Here is a 22,597-nt window from a genome sequence, read left to right on the forward strand (position 1 = left end):
TGTGACCGGCAGGTCATCGCGTGGTCGACATCCCCCGCTCGCATGTACTGCCCACAGCAGCACCGGACGCCAGGTGCATTGGTAGGCATGTGCGTCAGACCGAGACGGTGGCGCATGGCGCCGGTGAAGTCCGAGTCTGTGAGCTGTAGCGCCATGGATAGTGGCAGCGTGTCCATCCACATGGAGGAAGCGCGACATGCGCAGCTGAGCATGCGAGCTAGGTCGCGGCGGCCGTCCTTCGGTGTTGGTGTCGAATGATGCCAAGAGCTCTTCGCTGCGGCGCTGAGCCACGAATCGCGCGTACGTGCGCTGTACACCCGGGAGCACTGTGTTGATACATTCCTCATTGATGTCCAGGGCGTCCGGGGGCCAGAGCTCTTTCGCCGCGCCTTCCGCGTGTAGCGCCTGCCAATCTTGCGTAAGACAGGCGCCAATGGGGCTAGCAAAGGGGCGGAATTGCTGTGGCCCGTCACGCATGGTGGTTTCAGCCATGGCTGCGGCAGATAGAAAGGAAGCCTTTGCTTCCAAGGCTGTGGTGGTGCGAATACCCATGCCTCCGTGACGGAGCGGCAGCGTCAATTGGCCGTCGCGCACATCGGCTTGTTCTGGGCGTTGCATGATATTAAAGGTGGCCTGGGCTGCCTTGGCCTCAACGCGCTGGATGGAGTCACTGATCAGATTCCATGAGGTGACGCGCGGTAGGTGTGCGATGCGCATCTGCGCAGATGCGCGCAGGACGGCGAATTTGTCTTGCGCCGCTAGCGGAGTGTCGAGCATGTTGTCAATGCTGCTGCAAATGTGTCTGCCTGCTTCTGTGCAAAGGCCGTGATGAAGGCGTCCGTGCCTACGGGGGTGCCAGCAGCTGCGAGGCCGTCGGCGCAGTGAGGGACGTCAAGTGCCACTGCTGTGTCGGCTGCGGCTTGTGCGTTGCGCGAGTACACCCCGCATTTGTCGGGGCGCACGTCCAGGCCTATGGATGACGCTAGGTCGCGGAAGGCAGGGAAAGCGGCGGTAACCGCGGCCGACTTGCCCAGGAGGAAAGTGTCATCTGTGTAGGCTACAGGGGCGACATGTGGGTGCGTCAGTCGCATTTTCTCGAGCTGATCCTGTGTGGTCAGTGAAAAGTAGAGGACGCCGCAAGGATCGCCTTGGCGAACACCGCACTCTGACATGATGGGCGGGGTGCCCTCGGGCGCTCCGCTGACAATCAGCCGGCTGGGCTGTCGGTACGCCCATGCAGCGAAAGGGAGCAGGGTGGGCTGATACTTTGCAACAGCGTCGAGCATGGCGGTGCGTGAGAGGCTGTTGAACGCATTTTGGTAGTCCATCTGTACAGCGACACAGTCGGGGTCGGCTGCGAGGGCGGCGTTGATGGCATGGCCGACGATCTGGCTCCCTCCCTTGACGCCGACGCCCAGTTGCAAAGGTGCGAGGGACGGGCCAGCTGTGGGGCACGCTGCCATAGCGCAGAGGCCAGCCAGTCGAAACCAGACGTCGCCGATTGCGATCGGACGGAGGCCGCGGTTGTTGGCTTTTCCAGACCAATGAGCGTGCTGTCCAAGAGTTCCGGCAGGTGTGGTAGCCTGCCGCCGACTACGGCGTTCAGAAGATGGAGGATGGTTCCGCGGGCAGAGTCGATGCCTTGGGCAGCGGCTTTGATGTGTTCGTACGTCCAGCCACTTGGGCCTGGGGCCGAGTCTTTAGGGAGCGCTGTGAGCACGTCGTCGAGGATCTCGAGAGTGATCGCGACAGGCGCAGCTGTGGACTCGGGGACTGTTGGTGGTGGGCCAGTAGGGTGCAGTGCTTGTAAAGCTGCTACGTTTGCCTCTGTGGGCTGCGCGATGGGAAGGGCCTCTAGGCATTTGGCTGCTCGTGAGATGCTACCGAGTGTGAGCAAGAGGTGGGCGCGAGCAGCCACTTGGTACTTGGGGTGCTGAGGCCTACGCGGGCGACGTTGCGAGCCGTTGTTGACCTCGATGTCAGCGTCATCCGCGTTTCCCCGTTGTCGATGCGTTGCAGGCGAGTGCGAGTGCGCCGAGCCCGTCCCTTGGACGAGCCAGGATCTGTCAACGCTCGTGAGGGCAGATTCAGGAGGGCAGACAAGGCTGCGACGATGTCGTTTTCGGCGCGGCGATCGATGGCCACTAGGACTTCCTCGACTGAGCGTTTGACGGTCTTCGTCCATTGCTCTCGTGCTTGAAACGGCACAGTGCGGCTCGGGCGAACGGCGGCAGGAGGGCGAGGAACCTGAGGTATGGGAGGTGGCGGAGGCAACTGCGGTGGAGCGGCCTCAAGCGCGTGGTCTGCTTCTTCAAGCGCTTGGTCAGCGTGGGGCAAGGGCGGCGGCGGTGGCAGCGGAGGTGGTGGCGGCAGCATGGCGGCGGCGGCGGCAGCACGGCGAGGGCAAAGCGGCGGTGGAATGACCTGTGGTACCTGGGGGAGCGGCTGAGGTGCAACGTCCTGTCGGCAAACGTGCCTGCCATGTGAGGCTGATTTCAGGACATTGCAATGACGGCAATAGGTCGCGTTCATGGATTGCAGCTGCCAGGTAGAGAGAACTGCTGCTGCGTGTTTGTCCCGCATGTGAGCCAGCAGCGCGTAGTTTTGCGCCCGAACTGTGCAGCAGCCTTCGACGGGGCACTGGAGAGCCATGCTGAAGGCGGCAACCAGACCCGGGAGCCGCTATCACTGAGGCTCAGTGACTGAGCAGCAAGACAGAAGCAGGAACAGGAACAGGGGGAAGAAAAAAACACGCAAGACGGGAAAGAACACGCCTCGCAGGAGCCCTAAGGGACGACGCAGGCACGCAAGGGAAAACAGGCTATCAGCGTGGGCACGCACGCTGGCTAAGGGACGGAGGCTGCTCCATTAACGTAGAATCTTGTCACCATGGCCGCACCAAACCGCTGAACAACAAACAGGCTAGGGGACAAACCGCAAGACAGCGGGAACAAGAGCAAAGGCGCAAAGCCGGGGCGCAAGGGCCGAAAACGGCGAAAAACCAGCAGGCAAGGGAACCTGAAGGGAGCGGCGAAAAGCGACAACGCTAAAAAGCCACAGAACAGGCGAAGCGCTGCGAAAAGCAGCAAAACGCAGGAAAGGGAAACAGGAAAAAAAAGAAAAAACAAGGAAGAGGCGAAGGCGCGAAAGGGAAAGCGCCGCTGGCGAGGGCTCCAAAAGGGACACCCTGACAAGGCCACAAAGCAGGAACGCCGCTAAGCAGAAGCTCAAAGCCCAGACAACACGTTGCAGAAGCAACGAAAAGCAGCAGCAGCACAAAAAAAAAGGAAAACACAAGCCAGGCTGCGGCAAGGAAAGCGCAGCTGGCGAGGGCACTGCGACAGCGGCACCACCCTAACAACGCCGCAAACCAGAAACGACGCCGAGCAGAAGCAAAACGCGGGCGCAACGAAGCAGGAAGCAACGAAAAGCTACAAAACTAAAAAGAAAACAGAAACCAGGCCGCGACAGGGGAAGCGCGGCTGGCGATGGCACCGCGACAGCGGAACCATAAGAGTCAAGAACTCAACAGAACCTCAACCAATCATCATCATCATCCTCCAACAACATCATCGCCATCATCAGTTGCTCGTATTATATATTTCTACCAGTATGTATCATCATCATCATTGCTTATGGCCATTGTGCGCGTGCAGAGCATGGCTCAAGCTGTGCATGAACGGAGACGCGAGCGACTGGGACCGGGCCATGCAAATGCCTCACTACAATCAACACAGCATGCCAGCGGTCTCGCTGTTGCAAGCCATGCAGATGCTGCAATGGATCAATACAGGCTGCTTCCAGCTCTATGATTACGGGTCAAGGGCGGCCAATCAGGCAGCGTACGGCCAGCCCTCCCCTCCCGACATTGCCTCCGAATACTGGCGGCTGGATATCCCAGTAGATATAGCCGCCGGACGGCAGGACGGTGTTATCAGCCCTGCCTGCGTCAAGAAGCATTACTACGCCATGCAGGCTGCGGGCGTCACTCGACTGACGTATCGGGAATTCAATTTCGGACACCTTGACTTCACCTTTGCTGCCAAGGAGGAGTTGCGAGACCATGTGCTGGAGTGTATACAGCGGACAAGCTGAGGGGAACGCTGTTGTGGAGCTCGTTTTCAGATAGGAAAAATCAGTGGAAATCCAATTGTATGAGAAAACTGGCTGTGGCCAACATAAGGCTCGTTACCATGATGCACGAGCACAACGATGGGGGGCTAGATATAGACATAGTATTTCTCTGTCTTATGCGGTGCATGTTCGTCAGCAAAAAGTCATTTGTCCTGATGTGCAAGCGCAGCCATAGAGGTTGGCTTTATGTAATGCATACATATTGCGGAACGCCAAGTTTCCATACCCGAATTTCACCCCTATATCAACCCGCAATTGCACGACTCCATTCCAGTGGCTACGTAAACAAGTAGGAGATGCTGTTGCCCTATCTTTTCTATTTCGCAAGTTCTTCACATCACAGCACTCAAGGGCAACCTGCACAGGTGGAGTGACTTCATCCTTTTCGGTTGGCATACCCCCAGCTCATGATGACTTTGACAAGGGGCGTACTTCGATGTGTTTACAGAACAGACAGAGCACACTGCACAGACGAGAAATAGAACAACACAACGCATGCCACCCGAGAGGGCTGGCGTCGACACTTGATAATCCAGGCGAGACAGGCATGGCTGATCGCGCACCCAAACGCTGCATACCGGTACAACATCCACACGTCATCCCTGTGACTAATCTAATATTTCGAAAACGGCGTGTGACAACAAAATTTTAATTCGTCAACTTACTGCAAGGGCAACGCGCGCATGTACTACAAGTCCCTCTCTCGTATCGCCGTGAACGTCGGCTCGGACTTCCATGCAGGGTGTGATGCACCGCAGGAAGATCCCGACGTAGCTTAGGTTGCTGGTTTTCTTGTGTGTTTTGTCTTAGTTTTTTACGTTGTTTTCAGTGTTAGTTTCTGTGTTTTTTCCTGTTTTGCCAGCCCTGTCGCTTGTAACACGTCAACTTACTAATAAACTTACCGTAACAATACCAACCTTTTTGGGAGCGAGACATCGTTTATGGGTATTTTTATTTGTGAACACACCTGAAAGTTCAGCATATTTTCTCCATCTAAACTTGGTGGCGAGTACAAAAACGTGACCGTGACCGCCCGTTTGGTGGTATTGTTACAGTACTAGAGATACAACAAACTCATCTGCAGCTTCCTAATACCAGAGTGGCGGGGAGGCCAAAATGCTCCTAGTTCTGAAACAGCTCCGGAAAAAGGTGTGTCGAGAGAAAGATACAAGTTTGTATCAACTATAGAAGAGAACCCACGACCCAAATATAAGAAAACCTGGCGCCGTCTCGGCCCTCATGAGGCGCTCTCGGCGCTGCTCCCGACGCCGAGCCAAAGCCCTGGAGCGCTGGCGCGGCCCCACACCCGGGCCATACCTGGTGTTGTCCACCACGCCCATCCTGGTCGGGCGCCCCTGCACCGCAACTTCCGGCTGGGAACCTGCATGAAGCAATGCCCTGAGCTCGCAGACATTAAGTGTGCTTAATGTCTGGTACGCCTCATCTGCTCCCCAAAGCGCTTTTGCCGCCAGCGGGAATTGCTGCCGTCAAACAATGGCGCATGAGCAGATTCGCGAAAGAGCACCGTATCGGTAAAAAGTGTTTGAGGTTGATTGTAGTGTACTTGTACTTGGCCTTGGAGTGGACCTTTCTCAGGCCTTAAGAAAGGCCTGAGAAAGGACCACTCAAGGGCCCAACAATTTACAACGATTTCATGACAATCGTTGTGTGTGAGTAAATGAAAGTGCATGGCAGCTTGGCCAATGTGCAGTGTTGTATCCCAATGGTGTGATGTGCTGGTGTGTAGGCCATTTTGATAAGTGAGCGCTTTTCAGTCCAACGCCACATCCCCACAGCAATTGATGCCCAAAATCCCAAACAATTGACAGTTGCCATGAGAGCTAGCTGAACAGCTGGAACACTTGGACGTCTCGCACGCCGTCAGAGTGCCCATGAAATTGGAAAGCCCCACTTGTTAAAACAAAAGATCCTGGGCAACCTTCTTCTTATATGCCTCAAGTAACAGCCGTAGACCACGCCTGCCAACATTCGGCGGCGTCCAAATTTTCATTTTCATTCCTTCAATGGACGGCTTTGTGATCTCGTAGTCAAATGGAACGCACCGGAGCACGAGCCATCCTGCCACCTGTCAGCCTGAGGCTCAGACTGAGAAATTCTGGGCCGCCTCTGGGCCCTACTCGCCTCCAACTGGCGAGCCTCGTCCTCCTCATTCTCATCGGCCATAGCGGTCAACGAGGGGACCGGCGCAACCTCAGCATAAGTGCGCTTCTTGATAGAGTGGATTGATTCCTGCAACAGAAACCCAGTCAATGGATCTGACACCGAAACAAGCACGACATGGAGACAAACGCTTGTGCCATGTGGCAAGGTTCATACATGAAACAGGTAGGGTATATGAATTAAGGGTACATGAATATGGGAACTAAGGGTTGGAAATCGGGTACGCTGTGCGTGCTGTCCACACTCCTGTACATATTACATTGGCAACACAACCGCTTGAGCGAACTGTGCTCGTAAGAAGCTTGTGTTCTGAAGGATATCAGAATGACAACGTTGTGATGCCAAGATATTGTCCCGACTCTAACCAGCAAGTGCCCTGGCCCAGGCCCATGGCGTTTCACGACGCTCCAGATCCTCTTGAATCTATGTCACAATGAAAATGATCACCATGCCCCGAAGTTTCGTCCTTTGCTTGGCATCAGGATGCACGTGTGAGAGGCAAGCTCTCGTTGGGACCCATTGACCCATTCTTCGGGTCCCCGTGGAGTTGAAGGTCGCGAGAGATACTCGTCTTTAGGCAAACCGTCGAAAGATTAAACGAAGGGCATAATTGCGTTTCGAGCATCCGTATGAGTTGAAGATATACGTGAGCGTGCTTCGATGAGGTTCTTCCCTCGTGAGACGGGACCGGACCTCCGTGTCGACAGCAACGTTGTGTGCACTACTGCTTGACTTGAGTACACTGACCATCACCCGCCCATACTGTCCACACAACGTACCTCCATATTTCTGTGACTCGATATCATGGTACATCTGTGGTGTTTCTTCCGGCCGGCCTCGCAGCATTTTCGGTCAGACAGCGTCGGCGCTGTCGTTTTGTTGAAGGGCACAGAAACGACTTCTTGATGAAAACAAGAGCCTGTGGACTCGAATCAGTAATATAGAAGAGACTGAAATGCAGAAGGAGGAGAAAACTCCAACATCGACGCCGCTCAACGTCTTTGTCGAAACCAACCTGTAGGAAAAGAAGATGCTAACAATTCGATGCACTCCCTGTTGCTCATCGCCGTGCAAAACAGGCCGCGCAAATTGCAGCCAGTGACTCAATCCACAATTCTTTGTGCATGTTGCTCTTGTTTTGGTGCTTGATCCAAAGACTCAGATGAAGGTGTGCCTTATGGCTCGCCAAAAATACGCGTTCGTGAAGGCAGGCAAGCCATTTCTCAGTGCCGCAAACATGCCACGAAAGTAAAGTTGCAAAACATAACGATACATATATCCTTTCGCATTCACGACAAGCTTGTCAACGTTCTGACAGACGACAAAGGAGAGCAGGGCTATAGGGTAGCACATGCGAAACGCGCTGAATCGCGGTAGCAAGACAAATCTCAACGCTGTAACCATACCATGAAATGAAAGTTGAAAAAGTAACAAAACAGCTCTTTTTTACTCACGACACGCATGCCAGGTTTCTGACAGATGACAAAGGAACGCAGGGCTACAGGGGAGGGCATGCCGAACGCGCTGAAGCGCTCAGCACTTCCTTCAAAGTCAGGCACTGTCGCGAGGATAGTGCACATGCATCAGTTCGTATTCACACAAGAAAGAATTCTTACCTGCACGAAGCGAAGGGTGATGGGGATACGCAGGGGAGAGCTGCTGGTGCACATATGATATTTCGCAACTGCAATTCAATGAATGCCAATGAAGGCTAGGATGGTAGAATCATGTACAATGTGTGGCAACGTCCATGTGAATGCGGTATTGTTGTAACCAGATGCGTCATGACTGCAGTATGCTTATCTCGAGACAGGCTTATGTTAGCAGCACTGCGATCACGACCCCTTCTGAACTTCAGACCGACACTCTTCAGTGAAGGGATTTCATTGCTGGTTTGCTTGTACCGTACAAGGATGAAGGCGTTGCTGTGACACAAATAATCGCATCATGGCACCGTACCCAGTACGTTCAGGTGGCTAGGTGGGTTCATAGGACATGTAGGAGACGCTGTTCCCTCCCCAGTCTCAGAAGCGCATCTCAGTGCAGTGTCCATAGCGTTTTGCAGGTAGGCTAACTGACACGCGCCCCTGCACTGTCATACCAGGAAGGGGTCGACATCCACAGTTCATGATCGACCAAGCCCTTCACTGTGAACGCTTGACCCTGTTGCATATGACCAGCTTCATTCGAATGACAGGGACACCATGGTCAGGATGTCCCACCACACCTGGACTGATGGCAGGTGCCCGACGTGGGGGGAACCAATGTCGAGGCGACATACCAGGGAGCGTTTATGTTGATGAGCGATTCCGGCGTTACACGAACATGCGAGGTATCGCTACCCGATAGCTGCATGCGAGCACACGACGCAAACTCTGGGCAGCTACGAAAAGTTGCGCGCCACTGCCGTGTGAGCCAACATTCATAAAACACAAGTGTATCCTGACTAGTACCGTCGGGTATAAAGTGAGAACCCATGCAGGAAAATTAAAGGGTCACACAACAGTCAAACACTGGTCAGAGATAGGTGAGATGTTTGACGTAGACACAGAGGAATGCAGTTGGACAAAGGGTTTGTCAGAGGTTCAGACAGAGGTCAGCTATTGAAGCGCGTCTGTGTGCAGCACGTTCTTGGTGCAAGCGCGGAGGACTCCAGCTGCGGCTGGTCAGCTACTAAGAACTTGATGCCGGCGGGGTTACTCACGCAGGACACAGTAAAATTCACCCTGGGAGAAGCAGGGTTGGGGCATCCACGCCCCCACTGGTTTCAGCGTTTGCCCTTGTGACTTGTTGATGGACATGGCGAAGCCGAGGCAGATGAGGAAAGGCGGGAGCGAATGGTGAAGAGCAGGTCGGATTCGAAAGGGTTCGTGGAGAGGCGGGGAATAAGCGCTCGGGGACACCTGGCTGAGGCGAGGGCCGATGAGGTGGGGCTACAGTCTCTCGACGACAGTGTTCTGCCAGACCCTCTGATTTTTAGGGACCACGTACCCAAAATGCATGAATTTCCGGGACATAACGGGGATAAACCCGTTCTGGCAAACCACTGCTGGATGATGAGCCGCATGTTGGTAGCCAGGGCCCCACTCATGTTCCGCAGCAACATACTGCGTGCGCCGGCTTTGAGCTTGGATGATCGGGGAGGCGCTCTGGGGTCGGCCGTGCCCATCTGGAAACCTGGCCCTGGAGTCATGCGACCTCTCATGTCGTTGCGATAGGCGGATTCCAATGACTGCGCACACTTGATTCGGGCGTTGATGGCGTTGAAGGCGGCACGTTGGACATGGTTGAGATGCGCCTCATGGAGCTCGTACCGAGCTTGCTGGACACCGACACAGTCTTTCGCCAGATTTCCTCTGGTCCAGATACTCCAAGTTCAAGAATTATCGGGACAAAAACGGGGGTCGAAAACCATCCTAGCGAAGCACTTCACCGACATCTACTTCGCGAGCTCCTCTGCCACCTTGTGAGAGAAGTCGTTGGCTTTTGGAATGGGCAGGCCATACTCTCCAAGATGGTGGTCCCAGCTGCCAAGCAGGTCATTGAACTAGATACCGCTGCCAAGGGGGAGGCTGGCTCCAGTATTTCACCAGGATGGCGTTCGATCGCTATTTCTGTCCCCAGCAATAATGTGTTTTCAGGCGTCTGAACCCCAAAATCACTCTGGCATGTACTCTGGGGTTGTTCAAAACATCTGGGGAGGCTGAGGCGCTCCATGCTCCAGGCTTTCAGATCCCAGCCAATCAAGAAGGATAGAGCGCAGTTGCTCCGAGATCAAGCAGGCTGTGGAGGCCTGGCAGGGGTCCCCGGTGTGGGGGAGGGGGGCGGTGAAGAGTCGCCATCCCCAACCCCGTTTGTTGGTGGATGGCTGAAGAGGTCATGGGATGGGGCAACTGTCTCACGGACGGATTGGGCCATGGCCTTGACCATGGAAGTGTTGAGAGTGAAAGTACAGAAAGTTCCGGGCAAGTGACTGGCTGGGTGTGCTGCGGTCATAACGTGGGAAGCAGCCGGGGCTCCACGCGTTTTACATGTGATCAATGCTCCGGAGGCCGAGGTCAACGAGCTCCGTGCGCCGTCCTCCGCGGCGCCACAAACGGAAATCCTGTGGGACGAGATCTTGCATGAATGCAAGGGGTTAGGGATACAGAGTTCCCGTCTGCGACACCACAGTGGATGAGGCAGCGGAGCCCTGGCGCGCGGATGCGAGCACCTGCACACCCAGAAAGACATCCTCTGTAACCTATCAATGTTATGTTCAGAATTGCAGTCTTCATGCCTCAGAAAATGCTCCCACGGATGCTAGCAATGTCATAAATACTTCATACAACGTTTCCTAGACAGCGTCCACTTTTGCTGTCATCATCATTCTGGGCATGTGTGCTACCCATTCGATATTGGCTGTAACAGTCGTCAATCTTGCCAGGGTGTATGGCCAACTCTGTCGCTACCTGATCAACAGGTGATGTGCTCATGCACCTGATGCAGGCCATGTCAAATGCTACAAGCAACGATTGTTCCTTGCAGCACAATTGTGGAGCCAGGATTCACGGGCATTCATGCATGAAATGTGGGGCCTCAGGCTGCCTTGCTCATCGAGGTGTACTGCCACTCTTATGAAATACATGTCAATCGTTGATTGCAAGGCCTACATGTAGCAGCAGCTTGAAAACATACCGTTCGCCTTTTGGCCTCTTGCGCTTTGGCTACCTTGCCTCGATGACGTCTGTCGCCAGTCCACCTGAATAGGAGAATGGCTGCAACGGCGAACACAATGGCACGCATCCTGCAACATGAGCGGCATCAATCTGGCATGCTTCAAAGCATGCAGTCACGCTAATAAGGCCCAGTGCTGCTCGCATCAGTCTTGTGCAGCGAGCAGGGGCTCAAACATCACACGACGCCATGTACAACGCATGTGCACTATCGCAGCAGGCGCACAAACATCACACACTGCTGTACATCTACTTGATTTGCCTTTGCTACCACACTGTGGATTGGCTGCGCGTACAGATGCATGTATTTGCGTAGTCCATCGGCAACCCTGTCCAGGGTCGTTTGAACGCCTGCATATTTTCGTGAAAGGGACGGCACAAAACTGCAACCACTATTAAAGTTTCTTACATTCCTTTAGTGCAACGTCTGATGCTGATTGTTGTGCGCTTTTAGAAGCAAAATGGCTGCTGTCACTCTCTTTTCAGGTCGCTGAGAGGCTGAGAGAGAACCCAATCAGTACGCTGTCCTGCGATGAAGCTGCATGTCATGCAATCAATATCCACTGTGACATTGAAACGAGTGTGTACAGTCTTGAAACGCCCCATGAGGTTATGATGACCATGAGCAACAAGGAAATGTCGCCACGAGGCGCTAGGTGGCGATTGTAGCACAGACGACCATTTACCAGTACGACTTTGTTTCTGCTCAAGATGCAACACTCCCGATGGTTTGCCTTGAAACCAGTCATTTCAATGAACTGCCTTTATCCCAGTCATTCCAAGTCATTCCAGTCATGCCAGTCATCCCAGTCATTTCAACGAGCTGCCTCGATCCCGGTCGTTTCACCGCACCAAAGCCACCTGTCACCGACAGGATAATCCATCTGTTCCAGGGACAGATCGTTCATACATATACATGCATGCAGCTCCCATGCATGAAACGGCCACAGACATCTCCTATAATTGATTCGAGTTAAGGTGAAGACTCACCACTTGAATGAAGTTCTGGGGCTTCAGCTGAATGAGCCAGATGGTCGACTTCTCGGTGGTTTCGTATCCAAAATCGTTGTCGTTTGCCAAGGCAATAATACAGTCGTTGATTGGTGCGAAGCCCTCAATCTTGTCGGAGATATTGATATCTCCTGCAACAATATCAGTCACAATATCACGCCTCACATCGCGAGCCCCATATGCCATCGAGAATCAACCTGAACACCTTGTGCACTGCAGTTTTCCTAGACCAGGTGCAGGAGTGCCTCTGCTCCTGACAACGTTGTCATCCAAACAAGCACTGTTCCACATGTCCGAACAGCCCCACGGATTTGCATGGTTTTAACCTGGGATTGAACCCTCTCCAGCCCGAGCAGCCCACTCAGGAGCACACAACCCAGGTACGGGCAGAGTGCACTGGAATGCATCGTGGCTTCTTGTTGAGGGATCAATGTGTGGACGGCAGCATGTTTGAACGCACTGGTTGTGGACCAGGGGAATGACGTGGCGGCGAGCGCTCGGCGAGCTTGCATCATGTCCTTGACAGGGTCATGGCTGCATCCCTCAAAAGTGAACAGGCTACCAAACAGCGATGTGTACACTGCTTTCGGGTTGGGTGGTAACCCATAGATGAGTGCTGAAGGTGTGAGGCACCCAGCACCTGGTTTAGCTAGTTCCTTGAGCCAACATATAGAACAATTTTCAACAATTAACCAACAATGCATTCGGACACGAAGCTCTGCTTCACCTGCAACTACAAGCTTGCCTGCCATTGCAACGTGCTCTGGCACCACGCGTGATGGGCTCTGCAGAGTCTGCGCTTCTTGTCCCATTTCATCGCGATTTTGGACGCACCGGACTCGAAATAAGTGGACTGCGTCGCGCTGCCGATGACGCCCGAGTTGAAGATGATCTCCTTCTTGACTGGCGTAATGGCCACAAAGGTGCCAGATCCCACGGGGAACTCCCAGTTGTTGAGAGCTAATTTGAAAGCGGCGAACCCACCCACAGGGTACGTGTCAAATGCCAGCTCGCCACCTGCCTCGCTGAGCATCGGCGTCACATCGGTCGCACCGTCAAAGTTGAGCACGTGCACCATCACCTGCGGGCCGCCTCTACGATAATAAGGCAGTGCTTTGCCAGATGGGTTTTGACCCCCATTTCTGCCCTGACAGTTTATGTATTTTTCGGGTAACTGCACCCTAATATTGTTGGGTCTGGCGAAGCACTGCGATAAGGACCGGCGATCGCACGCCCATGGCTCAATAACATTAGATGCGTCATCAATCAACGTCTATGTAATAAATTCCAGCAGGTGAACCAGCAGGATCGGGTTGCAAGGGCGCACCTGTGAGCTGACACGCTCAATAGCAATGACGACATTTCGGGACACCGCGTCGAGGCTGTCGATCCAGTGCGTGCCCGAGAACCTGATGGACGACGCCTTAGGATTCTTTAGGTAGTTGGGGCTAGTAAGAACCTCGCCCAGCAGGAGGTACGTGCCCTTGTGCTTTGCATTGAAGATGTTGGTGATGTCGATTTTAGCTGTGAGGATGGTCTGTGATGAGCTCTGCAGGCCCACCTCGTTGCCCATGGCTGTCTGCACAAGACATGCAACTCAAAACGCGCTCGGGGATCCATGGAGGTGTCCACAGAACCGAGCAAATCGTGACAATTCACTCATCAGAATCGGCAAGTACATGTCACACAGCTACGCTGAGAGTCTCAGCCAGATATGCTGTGCCGCTGCAAGCAAAGCAGTGCGGCAACGCATCATTTTAAGACATGCCACGTGCGAGCTTGGGCGCTCTGGTACTTTGAACACCGCAAACACTTCACCATAGGGTGAAGAAAGCGAATGCGCGTATCCTCATCGCATGTACAGACATCCCTCAGATTTGTGCCACTGCCGCCACAAGTTGCCGCAACAACACACCGGCTGGCAGATGCGTGGTCGCAGCTTCCCGGCAACTGAGTCTCCACAAATGCGTTTGTCTGAATGACTGAACTGCATGACATGCATGTGCTCCAGGTGACTTCTCACGCAAAGCACGACATAGGATCCCCTGCCAGAACACACGACCTCAGAGGTGCGGGGTACTGTCACCTTTACGGACGGCATGCGCACGGGAAATGGTGAGAGCACGTCTGCTCAAAACGAGTGAGGGCGATGAGGGTCGGGTGGGGTGCGAGCTTTAACGGCCTGCCCGAGATAGGCAGGGTAGAACAATGACACACCTGCAGCATGACGATAGCTGTCTTGCCGTCGGAGGAAACTGCGGCGTTCTCGAAGCCTTTGTTGGGGCGACGGAAGAGGAAAGCTCTCGGCAGAATCTCTCTCACTGGGTAGCCAGCCTCCAGGGTTGTCAGTCCGAGGCCAATGGGGGTGTAGCGCATCACCACCTTGCCACATGTCAATGGGGCCTTGAAATTGCAGAGGATGATGAAGATCGATGGAGAGTACTCCTCAACGCCTGTGTGTTGCAGTGAGCTTTGACGAGAGATGGCACATGTGCGAAAGGATGCACATTACATGAAAGAAAGTAAACTTTCTTGCAGATCAATCTGCATTAGCGGGGCTCCGTGCACGCAAAGGCAAACGTAACCATAACGGCCTGCATAGCTATCGTCCGCAAGACATAAGAAGCCGGTACGGAAATGGAGTGCAGATGGAGAGTGTCACCTGCTTCATATCTTGGGAGCTTGATCCATCCGGCTCATTACAGGACCTGTGATTTATGTTCCTTAACCAGCAACCACCATGCAGCATCTTTCCCTATTCAAAAGAAGACACGTTGCATGCGAATGCGCTGAAAGCGACCGAGGCAGGCAGGAGTCTCCTTGAAATTGCAACGAGAGCACAACAAGGGCGCACCCAAGCAGTATGAGGTGCCAGGGATCTGATGGATGTCTTCCACATCCAAGCACCAGTCAACAACGGGGAGCAGTGTGTTGATGGGGCAAAAGCGGGCCCTCGCGACATCGTCGGACTGACTCTTACTGACGCCTGTGATCGGCCTGAGCTTGGAATCCTTCAAGAAGCAGCTGTAATCAACCTGCACTGTGTTGGTGAGGGTATCCAGGCTGACTTGGGTGATGGTGGGGGAGAAGGTGGGCAGGGGGAAACCCTTGCCAGTGGGAGCCTCAATGATACGCTCGAAGGGAGGCACCGAGCTCAGTGGACCTCCAGAGGCAGCTGCCATATCCGCACAGTCCTGAAATGCATCACCACTGAGGCCCCAAAGCACCAATCATGGCATCAACAACACACATACGTGCAAAGCCAGGCTGGAAGCGATGAACACATGAGGACAAGTTCGTGCCACAAGGCAAGCAGCATTGGTGGCGCGCTCCTGCTGGTGAGCACGACTAAGTTGTGCAAAGGCGGACCTTCTTCTGGAACAAGACAGCTGTACAATGTGTTGTCAGGATTTCGAGATACTTCCATCGGCTCGAAGCGTGTGGTCCGTGTTTGGTACAGTCCTTTCAATCAGCCTAAAACACAGGCATGTGTCTCAGTTTGGCTTGCATGACCGGGTGCTACTTTACCCACGTTGCTCAACGGCTTGGACACATCTGATGTGCGCTCGCTCAATGTGGATGCACATCATGTGGTGCATGCCAGCGCTTTGCCAGAATGGGTTTCGACACCCGTTCTTGTCTCAAAATCATGTATTGTCGGGCATCTGGACCCGTTAAACAAGGGTGTCTGGCGGAACACTGGTGCATGCACTGCATGCTTCAGCAATAAGGACTCGACATTGTTAACAGCGTGTCTCAGGCGCGGAGTACAGCTGCCAGGCAATGTCAGAAGGGTCGCGGTAGGGGCTAGCAACAGGCAGTTGCACCAGCAATTCAAGAACCTTGAGAGGGGCGTGCCTGGTTTGCGCCACGGTCGGTGACGGCCGACAGTGTGATCGTGCCAATCAGCGCGCCGCAGGTGGGTGTCGTGCCGGTGGCGGACCTGGTGACTCGACGCGGGATGCTCAGACTCGAGAAAAGTGCGGGGCTCGCGAAGCAGGCTCAAAGGTGTTGTTGCCGGCGCACGTTGCAACGATGCCGGGTGGAAGGTTGGTGCTGTCAATGTACGGGTTGAGCGTCCCAATGGTGAACGCTGTGTCCAGGGGGTAGGTGTGCAGTAGGGTTGACACAGTCACATCGGGGAGCGATGCCAGGTCAGAGAAGCCTAGGCGCCCGCATGTCTGCACACTGCTCGGACACTTCAAGCAGTGCTGCGCCAGATTGGGCTTCAGCCCCCGTTTCTGTCCCCACAATGCATATGCTTTTTTGGGCATCACGACCCACAAATCACCCCGGTTGGCAAACCGCACATTTCAGCGGTGGGGCATGGAGAGGCAAGACCGTCTGGGTTTGAGCATGCCACATCCACACAACACCAACCTGCACTGCATGCACATGACTTGATGATAGACATTCCATTCAGGTGCAATAGCAAGCCAAGCCTCAGTGTGAGAGCCTCTCCGACTGCCGCACGATTGCTCAGAGCATATACACCACATATCAGCGGTGCAAGGAGTGTCATAACCACGCAGACGAGGGTCCACAGGAGCGTTTGTTTGCTGCTCCATCACCGGAACCGATTGTAACCTCGGAAAAGGTTGGGATTACGGGGTGAATTGCTGTAAATAAGTCATGGGCGGTGTTGTGGATCGCCAATTGTTGATTCGATACGCACCGGCTAGCAATGATCCTTTCAAACCCCCCCTGCCCATGACCCATGACGTGTCCAACCAAGATATGTGTGTGGCAAGCGGTGCAACAAACTTTGCCAGGCGTTGAAGGCAATGCAACAGCGCCGCAATTCGTGAGGGTGTCTGAGCTCCCTCTAGTTTCCATCACCCCAAGTGCTGACAAAATTTCCCTCAAACTGTCAGCGCGCCCAATCAAGTTTGAGTCTAAAGAGATCATCAAGGACAAGAATCTGAGAGTCTCTGGAAGAGATGAATCATTCAAATCAAATCGAATTCATACAAATGTCTGGCAGAGAGCGAGGACAGTGACCCGATGGATGCTGGCAGGGATGCCACAGGGCTCTACATTACGGCAATAGTGATTGCTTATTGTAGGACAATGCATCAGTGCTTCGCACCGTGGACGGGGGTGGTGGGGATGGAGGCGGCGGGGATGGGCTAGGGAGGGGGGGGGGGGGGGTGATTCCAAGGGAGGTGCGGATGGCGGGGATGGCGCGGGTGATTCAAGGGAGGTGGGGATGGCGTGGGTGGCGTGGGTGATTCCAAGGGAGGTGGGGATGGCGGGGGTGGCGATGCAGCAGGGGTGAGGGAGTGGTGCAAGCGCCTGTCGACGTCGTGAGGACAGGCACGGCATCTGCAACAAAATTTAGCGACTCGTTATGGAGTCGGTTATGCGACACGGCTGTGCCTTGGGCGCGTGGATGACAGACACAGCAGCAGACGGGAAAATGCAATACAATGCACCGATCGCTTTCGGTGGATCGGTCAAGGCCGTGCATCTCCTCTGTTGCCTACCATCCCCACAACCCTTCACTGCTCCAGCGCACAGGCGCGCTCGCATGAGGTAGAGGCCCGCGTACGCAAGTAATACATGTACGGCAGGTGGCAAACAGAGAAGACGCGCTCATGAGGGTGCCACTGGCACCCATGGCATGTAGTTGTATGCCTGCATGCATTTCATACGCACATGAGGCATCGCCGGGAGCAACCGCGCCGTGGCTACCGATCACAATGCCACTCGTGCCGCCGACGTTGACAAAAATATCCACGGACGAGGACGACACCGTGGCGCTGATGTAATCGTAGACAGCCCAGTCAAGCTGTGAGAGGGTCCACTGTGAGCTCGCCGTGATGCCTGTCGTGATCCATGGCAAGCGCAGCAGAGCGCGGTTGCTACTGGCAGCCGCAATGCAGCTCAACGTTCACCCGCCTGTGGGAGACAACGCTCCGGATGTGGACTTGAGGGTGCAGCCGTTTGCTGAGGTGCATGTCGTAGCTGGGGTCCACGAGGCCGGGATCTCCCCAAACTGGTCCTGCATGTTGAGAAACAGCAATCTTTAGGCACTTCTTGTACTGTCCATAGCTGAATGATGTTGGTACTGGACACATATGTAGGACTGACTGCATGTGAACAAAGGCACCACCTTTGTTGCAACGACAAACCTTGCACTGGCCGCGGTACTTGAGAGAGTCGCTTCACACTGTTGAGAGGTAGCCTTTTGAATGTTGTGCTGTTGGACAATCAGAGTACATCACTAGATTGTTAACACCGCAGTGGCGACTAAAGCAAACAGTGGATTTTACCATGTTGCAACTGGTAGCTTAGTATCGAACGAATACTCAACCTTGATAAGGTTCTTATTAATCGTTTATCAGCACTCACACAGTAATTCCAATACTGCACACTCGGGGGGCACATGTCAAGGGGTACAGCTGACCACCGTGGTGGGTAGTCAAGTCACTGCATCTGTCTGACCTCACCCTGTACACCACAGGATGTCTGGAGTGTGCTGCTTGAGACCAGATAATGCACTGACTGTGCTCCCCACAATGCCGACGTGGTGGCCTGGGTGCATGACACAGCTGTGCACAGCCTCTGCCAACTGCAGGCAGAGTTATGCTGACATCATGGGCGCTAGTGGCCGCTTCCCATCGCTCGTCCTTTTGCATCGCTGGAGCTGTCACCTCTTCCAACGATGCCGATTGCCGTCTGACTGCACTTTGATCCGTTCCTGACGTGTGCCTGTTTCCTTTTGACTGTATCTCTAAAGATGTTGAATTCGAGATGATTAAGCTTTTTTTTTCTATGTCAAATTCACGATGCCGATTGCTGTCTGACTGCACCTCAAGGGTGTTTGTGAGGCAATGACAATGCATGCAGGCGACCGACCTCGTCTTGTTCTGCATGAGACACACTTCCAATATGTATGGGCGAGTGTATCCACAGCATCTACTGGTTGCTACTGATCCCTGGTTTTCCAGCAGCATGTCCCCCGCATCACGTGTTCATGACGGCATGCTGGAGTAGTGACGACTTTCCGCACCCTAGCACTCATACCTACGCCGGGCCTGAGCTTCAGTTCAAATCCATCCCCATTTCCTAGTCAAGTGGTGGGTTAGGGTGTTCGTGGTGCAGCTCAGGGTAATCACGCCGTTGCTCACTCCAAGGCACCGGCTGAGCTAAGGGTTTCGATATGGGGTTCGATCCCCATTGATATCCCCAAACTTCATGTATTTGCAGGCATCTGAACCCAGAAGCCACACTGCCTGGGGAAGCACTGGCTGAGCTTCTGAAGGGTGCAGCTGTTGGCTACCGTGCATGCCGTTGCTATAGCGCTGAGAACACTTCTCTCCGCTCTGATCCTGCACACTCCTGGCGTGCTGTGATGGCAACCGAAGTGCAGCCGGATGTGCGAAGGCCATCGCTCGTCCACTGTTTCGCCAGATTGGGTTCCGACATGCATTTTTGTCCCCAGAATTCACGATTTTCAGGCAATTGGACCCGCAAAATTGCACGGTCTGGCAAAGCTGCGCTCGCCATCCATAGTCCTTCAACCCTCGCCATTCACTTTGCGTTACAGTCTAGGCATGACCAACCACTGCGAGCTTCCCTTCATGGACCGTCCAGCGCCCCTTGTTGCATCGCATGGTTTCGAGAACAAGCAGGGGTGCGCAAACAAGGGAGACAGGGATGCCCGGACTGGGCTCCAGTAGCAATGAACCACAAGCAACAATGAGCAATCACACTTCAGAACCAGAAGCAAGAGGAGCTGTGCGCCTACTTCCTGCATTTCGTTAGACGGCGTTTGCTTGATGAGGATGGTGGCATGATTCTTGGTTCACTTTTTTATTTATGTTTCTTTTTACAACATTACCGCATCCACATGGACACTGGCAACTCCAATTGGGAACCATCTTGCCTGACAGAGCAATCCAAAGTGTACGTTTCCGGTTCTGGACAGTATGTTGCTGGCAGTGCTGACACGATGCAGTGTCCACGTGCATCTCCCGTTTGGAAAAAAACGATGATAGCCAGTGCTTCGAGAGAACAAGTTTCGACCCACATTTTCCTCCCAAAAATTCAGGCATTTTTGGGCAATTAAACCCGAGAAATGACAAGGCTCTGGACACTGATGACAGTCACCCTCTGTCTTGATTAAACACGTACCACGATGGCGCCAGTCGAGTCCTTCAGAATGAGAGCATCATTTCCGTTGAAGTCCTTCCTGTTCCAGTATGCCTGGCAGTTAGGGCCTCCGAAGTTGGAGTTGATCAATGCATAGCCAGTGTCTTCAAGACACATTATGCCAAATTGGCAAGTCCATCGGAAGATCCCGATTTTCTTCAAGACCATCGGATTCTGATAGAAGCCGACTTTCAGAATTGGCAAGAAGAGGGCAAGGACGTGTTCCAGCCAGAGTTGGATGAGGAGTTTACGGAAGAGGAGATCAATGGCGCCATAGATCACCTTCCGCTACATAAATCGGCTGATAGCGATGATATTACAGGCGAACTGATCCGAAATGGTGGAGGAGAATTGAAAGCCCTGCTGTTGTCTCTGCTGAACCGGGTTTGGCGAAATGAAAGTGTTCCCACGAAGTGGGGGACTGGGATTATAGTGAGTCTGTATAAAGCTGGAGATTCCACTGACCCAGGAAACTACCGGGGAATTACGCTCATCTCAATCATCCGCAAGCTGTTTAGCACCATGGTCCGGTTACGGCTTGAAAAAACGGTGGGACTTCATGAGTCCCAATGCGCTTTCCGGGAAGGACGTTCCTGCATCGACCACATCTTTACAATGGCTCAGATGGTGAATGAGTCAAGTGCAACAAAGCAGCCCCTTTATGCTTTTTTCCTGGACATTAAGAAGGCTTACGATGTGGTCTGGAGGGAAGGTCTTTTCTACAAACTGAAAGCTAAAGGAGTAAAAGGCAAGATGTGGCGGGTCTTGCTAGACTTGTTTTCAAAGTCACAATCCTCGGTCCGCATTGCTGGCGAGATGTCGGAGTCGTTCCCATTGATGGTAGGCGTTGGCCAGGGTGACCCCCTCTCCACCTTACTTTTCGACATCTATATCGACGATCTGCTGGAGTCGTTGCATACGGCAGGCGGTCCCAAAGGAATTTGCGTTGCACAAGGGGTCGAGGTCAGGGCCCTCACATACGCGGACGACCTGAATGGTCTGACACTGGACCCCCAGGACTTGCAGGTCAGTATCAACCATGTGGCTGAATGGATGAAACGCTGGCGTATGCAAGCAAATAAGCTAAAAAGTGTGGTGATGGTGTTCCATCCCAAGGAAGGTGAATCAGCGAGCGTCCCAGCTGAGCAGCGATTGAACACCTGGACACTGGACGGACACGCTCTGTCGCAGGTGCAATCATATAAGTACTTGGGAGTTTGGTTCACAGAAAGCGGATCTTGGGATTTACATGCAAGCAAAGCACTGGGCAAAATGCGAGCTGCCTTGGGGTACTGGAGACCACTGCTAGCTTGTCATCGTATCCCGATCAAAACCCGCGCAATGATGATCCAAACCTTCATCTATAGCTCAGTTCTGTTTGGTAGTGAGGTCTGGTCAACCTCACAAGTCAATAGACGCTGCTTTGACGTCGTCGCAAAGGAGGCGATGCGAGCAGTGATGGGATTGAAGTGTTCAGAAGTGGCCTCAGAAGCCTTGTTCACAGACTTGGGCCTACTGCCCCCCTCGCTTCTAATGGATGCCTCTAAACAATGCTATGACAAGCATCTGTCCACTTTACAAGGAACTCGATGGTGTAAACTGGCAAAAGCAAATCGTTTCCCGGGGCACAGAGCAGTCGGACGCCCGAGGGTAGGGGCGAATTGGCAAGGAGAGGTGCAGAAATTTTCAGCGGACATTTGCCACGACCTGAATATCTCTGACATCTTCAAAGCCCCTACAAAACAGCAGGTCGCTAGGCGAATCTCCTCCAGATCTCAAGGGGGAGTGCGTGTAGTGCCAGTGCTGGAAGCAGAGGCGTTGCCTACTAATGAGGTTGATAGGCAACACCTCCTTGACAATATCTGGAGTTGGTACTTAATTCAAGGGAAAGCCAGATATGTTGCATCGCCGCATTCTGCGGTGCCATGGAAGTGGGCGTGCATCGGTGAACAACCACGCAGGCTTGCACCATTTCTGTCAAGTTTGTCCTCTGTTCGGGCTCGTACTATCATGAGCGCTAGGAGTGGTAAGCTGTTTGCCCTACGAAGCCGACTTCAAAATCAGACTGACGAGTTTGTGGATCCCGTACAGTATCACTGCAAGGACTGCGATGAGCATTTGGGGGATGCTCACACAGGCTGTGTTCACTGTACTGTGGATTGTCCCATCTTGTGGCCAAAAATAGACCAATTTCTTGAAACGGTTGAAGGTCTTGGATTGCAAGGTGAGAGTTTGGCAACTAAATTGGAATCTCTGTTGGGAGTTGATCTCCTGACAAAGATTTTGAGTGTGGGTTGCGACGATCTCCCAAAGGAATTGACGGGTCGTTTTTGGTCAGCCGTGGCTGACCTCCTTTCTTGCAGGGTACAGGACGAAGAGGATGAAGACATGTCAGGTCA

The 22,597-nt window shown here is 53.6% G+C and overlaps 1 protein-coding gene across 1 annotated transcript; it reads left to right on the plus strand.

The window, feature by feature from the left end:
* Window positions 1–3,612: 3,612 nt before the first annotated feature.
* On the plus strand, window positions 3,613–4,095 carry LOC149809000 (uncharacterized). Its single transcript, XM_089995046.1, has one exon. It carries the CDS (start codon window positions 3,613–3,615, stop codon window positions 4,093–4,095), a length of 483 nt encoding a protein of 160 aa, XP_089851172.1.
* The last annotated feature ends 18,502 nt before the right edge of the window (window positions 4,096–22,597 follow it).

Source organism: Nuphar pumila, unplaced genomic scaffold, assembly GCF_984573655.1.
Source record: "Nuphar pumila unplaced genomic scaffold, dmNupPumi1.hap1.1 HAP1_SCAFFOLD_1905, whole genome shotgun sequence".
NCBI lineage: Eukaryota > Viridiplantae > Streptophyta > Magnoliopsida > Nymphaeales > Nymphaeaceae > Nuphar > Nuphar pumila.